Source organism: Cicer arietinum, chromosome 3 (assembly GCF_000331145.2).
Source record: "Cicer arietinum cultivar CDC Frontier isolate Library 1 chromosome 3, Cicar.CDCFrontier_v2.0, whole genome shotgun sequence".
Taxonomy (NCBI): domain Eukaryota; kingdom Viridiplantae; phylum Streptophyta; class Magnoliopsida; order Fabales; family Fabaceae; genus Cicer; species Cicer arietinum.
In genome coordinates this window covers 64,199,802-64,203,689 of record NC_021162.2, presented here as the reverse complement: position 1 = coordinate 64,203,689, position 3,888 = coordinate 64,199,802, and the positions used below count along the sequence as shown (strand labels likewise).

General features: G+C 35.2%; 1 protein-coding gene across 1 annotated transcript; it reads left to right on the top strand.

Moving 5' to 3' along the window:
- The first annotated feature begins 240 nt into the window (after positions 1 to 240).
- Positions 241 to 3,560, top strand: LOC101488713 (calcium-dependent mitochondrial ATP-magnesium/phosphate carrier protein 2-like). Its single transcript, XM_004493045.4, has 4 exons — positions 241 to 620; positions 1,926 to 2,714; positions 2,809 to 2,899; positions 3,012 to 3,560. Exons 1-4 carry the CDS (start codon positions 281 to 283, stop codon positions 3,187 to 3,189), a joined length of 1,398 nt encoding a protein of 465 aa, XP_004493102.1. The 5' UTR covers positions 241 to 280; the 3' UTR covers positions 3,190 to 3,560.
- Positions 3,561 to 3,888: the final 328 nt, after the last annotated feature.

The following is a 3,888-nucleotide window of genomic DNA, read 5'->3' as shown; positions in this document are numbered from 1 at the left end:
CACTCTTTCATTTCGCTGAATTCCCAATTCGACGCTTAATTATCGAATTCGCCAATCGCCATAAAGTTAAAAAGAATATGCCATATGTCTCTCTTATTCGATCCTCATTAATATCACTTTATCACTTACATTATTAGCGTTCTCGAATCCAATCGCGTTATTATCACTTATTTCAAAACCGCGTTTTTCTTCACAAACTATTTTTCTCTTCATTTCAGCGTGGAATTTGAATCTCGATTAAGAGCGTTGCAACCCTGTGAAGAAATCAGGTCCAGTAACAATGGATCATGTTTTGTTAGCATCACAGGAAACGAAGGAAGAAAGGGATAAGAGAATTCGAAGCCTTTTCAATTTCTTCGATAAGGAGAATCGTGGTTATTTGGAATTTTCACACATTGAAGCTGGTTTATCTGCCCTTGAGATTCCGTCTGAGTATAAATATGCTACGGATTTGTTGAATGCTTGTGATGCAAACAAAGATAACCGTGTTGATTTTGTTGAATTTAAGAAATATATGGATGATAAAGAGGTTGAACTTTACCGTATATTTCAAGCTATTGACGTTGAACATAATGGTTGCATTTTGCCAGAGGAGCTTTGGGAGGCACTTGTAAGAGCAGGCATGTCTTTTCTTTTGTTGCTTTTTTTTTTCATTTTATAATTCGCTTTCCAATTTTTTTGATTTCTTAGTTGTTTGGTTGTTTTACTTTTTCTTGATTTTGATTTGTATTTACATTTTAGATTTAATTAGCATACGCTACACACATGGTTAAGTATGTTTTACGCCGTCAATCAATTATAATTGTCGAATCATTAAAAATGCATGACTTCGATTATAACTATACTAAAAGTCACAATGGTTGTGGTTACTTGATAGTGTAAAAGGTTTTTCCCCAGACATTGCATCAAAATTAAACTCATATGTTTATATTGCCTGGTATGATAGTTTGAGATACAATATGTAATGACACTTATTTTGCAATGGATCCCATGGACTCAGATTACCCGTGGTCACAAATTCATGCATTCAGTCAGTAAATTGGAAGTTGAATGGATACTGATTGACTTAATAGAACGGTAAATTGAGTTTAAGTTAGGAACTTGGAATATGAGTCATCTGTATTTCACTCAACGGTTTTGATTTGCTGACTGTAGTGAATGCGTGAACTTATATGACTGCAGGGTATTTGATTATGGGGTGTACGCTGTCATAGCTGGCTTGGCCTTTAACCCATAATTTGGGTAAGCTAGCTCAGTAACAGTGCATAATTTGGATGATTATTGCCTGGGATGGTTATAGTTGTTGGACTGTTTAATATAGTGTAACAATGCAAAGTTGACATATTGTGATTTATCTAAGTGTATCATCTTAGAAATTTGTGTCAGCATAAGAGAAGCCTGATTGCGTTTTCTGATAGAATGATAAGTGTAATACACATTTTGGCATTTTCCTTCCTGTTGAGGCAATTTATGTATAAGATTTGCATACCTGTTAAAACTCCAGTTGCATTGTGGAAAAGTCGGAAGGAAGGGGAGAAAGAAAACCATATGTTAAAAGTAACATTTTCTCACACCTGTTTTTATAGGTTCTTTTAATCAGTAGTCATACTCATAAGTGAACACTGACATGTCATTCATCAATTGCTCTGTGTAACTTTATTTTTAACTCCATCTGTCCTTATTGTTTGATTGGCAAACCACTCTAGTTTCCCGTTTTATTTTCATGTGTCCTGAATTAGTGATTGACAACCTACACAATATAAGCCCATTTGATTTCTACTTTTGATTGCAAAGTTGAAATTAGATATAACATATAAGGTATCTAATTTTAGTTTATTCTTGTTATATGATTAAGATTTTCTTAGTTTGTGACATGCTTTGGTAGTTGGTTCATTCTATAAACCACACCAGTCTCTCTATTTCAGGGATTAAAATTGATGACAAGGAACTCGCACATTTTGTTGAACGTGTTGACAAGGATCATAATGGTGTTATAACATTTGAGGAATGGAGGGACTTTCTGCTGCTTTACCCTCACGAGGCAACTATTGAGAACATTTACCATTATTTGGAGCGGATATGCATGGTTGATATTGGGGAGCATACCGTTATTCCCGCTGGTGTTGGTAAGCACATTCATGCAAGTAGGTATCTGATTGCTGGAGGAGTAGCAGGTGCTGCATCACGCACTGCAACTGCACCTCTCGACCGTCTAAAGGTTGTATTGCAAGTCCAAACAACACGAGCTCGTATAATGCCAGCAGTAAAAGATATTTGGAAAGAAGGTGGTATAGTAGCATTTTTTCGAGGCAATGGCTTAAATGTTCTTAAGGTGGCCCCTGAGAGTGCCATTAGATTTTATACCTATGAGATGATGAAGACCTTCATTGTAGATGCTAAAGGTGGAGAAGTGAAAGCCGATATTGGAGGTATGGGGCGGCTGCTGGCTGGTGGTATAGCTGGAGCTGTAGCTCAAACTGCGATATATCCTATGGATCTTGTGAAGACACGGCTACAAACATTTACTTGTGCAAGTGGAAAAATTCCTAGTCTTGGAACCCTTTCAAAAGATATATGGGTTCAAGAAGGACCCCGTGCTTTTTATAGGGGATTGATTCCTTCTATTCTTGGGATTATCCCGTATGCGGGGATAGATCTAGCTGCTTATGAAACCTTGAAGGAGATGTCCAAAAAGTATATTATTCAGGATGGAGGTAAAATTGTAAAAACAATAAACTTATTTGTTTGTTATCTTCGGTATCAGGTATTGCCTTCAGTTGTGTGTTAAAATTCTGCGATTTTCTATAGAACCTGGCCCTCTGGTACAATTAGGATGTGGGACGGTATCAGGAGCTCTTGGAGCAACATGCGTTTACCCATTACAGGTCGTTAGAACAAGGTAAGTGTTGGCTGTAAATTGTCTATGTTATTTGTTAAAAAGCTATCTTGTATCTTCAACCAATTTGGCTATCTATCAAAAATAGAATGTAAAAAACAGCTGGTGATTACAGAATGCAGGCCCAAAGCTCTTATAAAGGAATGGCTGATGTATTCAGAAAAACCTTGGAACATGAAGGATTTAGGGGATTCTACAAAGGAATATTTCCCAACTTGCTCAAAGTTGTCCCATCAGCAAGTATCACTTACATGGTTTATGAGTCTATGAAAAAAAGTTTGGATTTAGAGTGAAGAAATTTACTGCTTCATTTGACAACTATTATTGACATGGCTGACCGTTGGCAATTGTTGGGAATGCTATTGCAGTGAAGACATTGATGACAAGAATAAAGTCAACAATCGATTATTGTTGCAATTGTCTGAATTCATTCTTATATAAATAACATTACTTTCTTCAAAATTCTTGGGAGGACAAAATTGGTTTGTCCTGCACGGTGCTTCATAAACTAAAATGAAGCTTCACATACATTAGCAGATTTTGTTGTATGATAGAGAAGCATACGAAACAGTGTTAGGATCCGATTTTGTAATTGTAATTTGTAATAATTAGTTGCTTAGATAAAATCATCTTACTCTTAAAATTGATAGTTCCATTTGTTCAACATCTCCTGCATCCTTTATTTGCTGGGTTACTTATATTATAAATTTTCAGGTATTTTGCCTAGTTTAAATGCTACGATGAATAGGTACGAGTAAAATAATGTACGTCAATTAAAAAAATGAAAAACGTAAGACAAAAAAAAAAAATGAAAAACTTGAGGTTATATATATATAATATAATGTAAAATAATGTGTTCGATTCCAACAACCAAATAATCTCAAATAATATTATATTTTCATATATGATTGTATTAACGTGATTCTTATATTGGCACTTGCTATAGTGCTATTTTAAATTAGCTCAATCTCTATCTGAGGACATATGTTATT

Excerpts from the sequence above, each read along its gene's own strand:
- LOC101488713 (XM_004493045.4), top strand. The coding sequence starts at position 281 with ATGGATCATGTTTTGTTAGCATCACAGGAAACGAAGGAAGAAAGGGAT. Across the intron at positions 621-1,925 it reads GGAGGCACTTGTAAGAGCAG|GGATTAAAATTGATGACAAG; the intron begins GCATGTCTTTTC and ends TCTCTATTTCAG. Across the intron at positions 2,900-3,011 it reads TTACAGGTCGTTAGAACAAG|AATGCAGGCCCAAAGCTCTT; the intron begins GTAAGTGTTGGC and ends TGGTGATTACAG.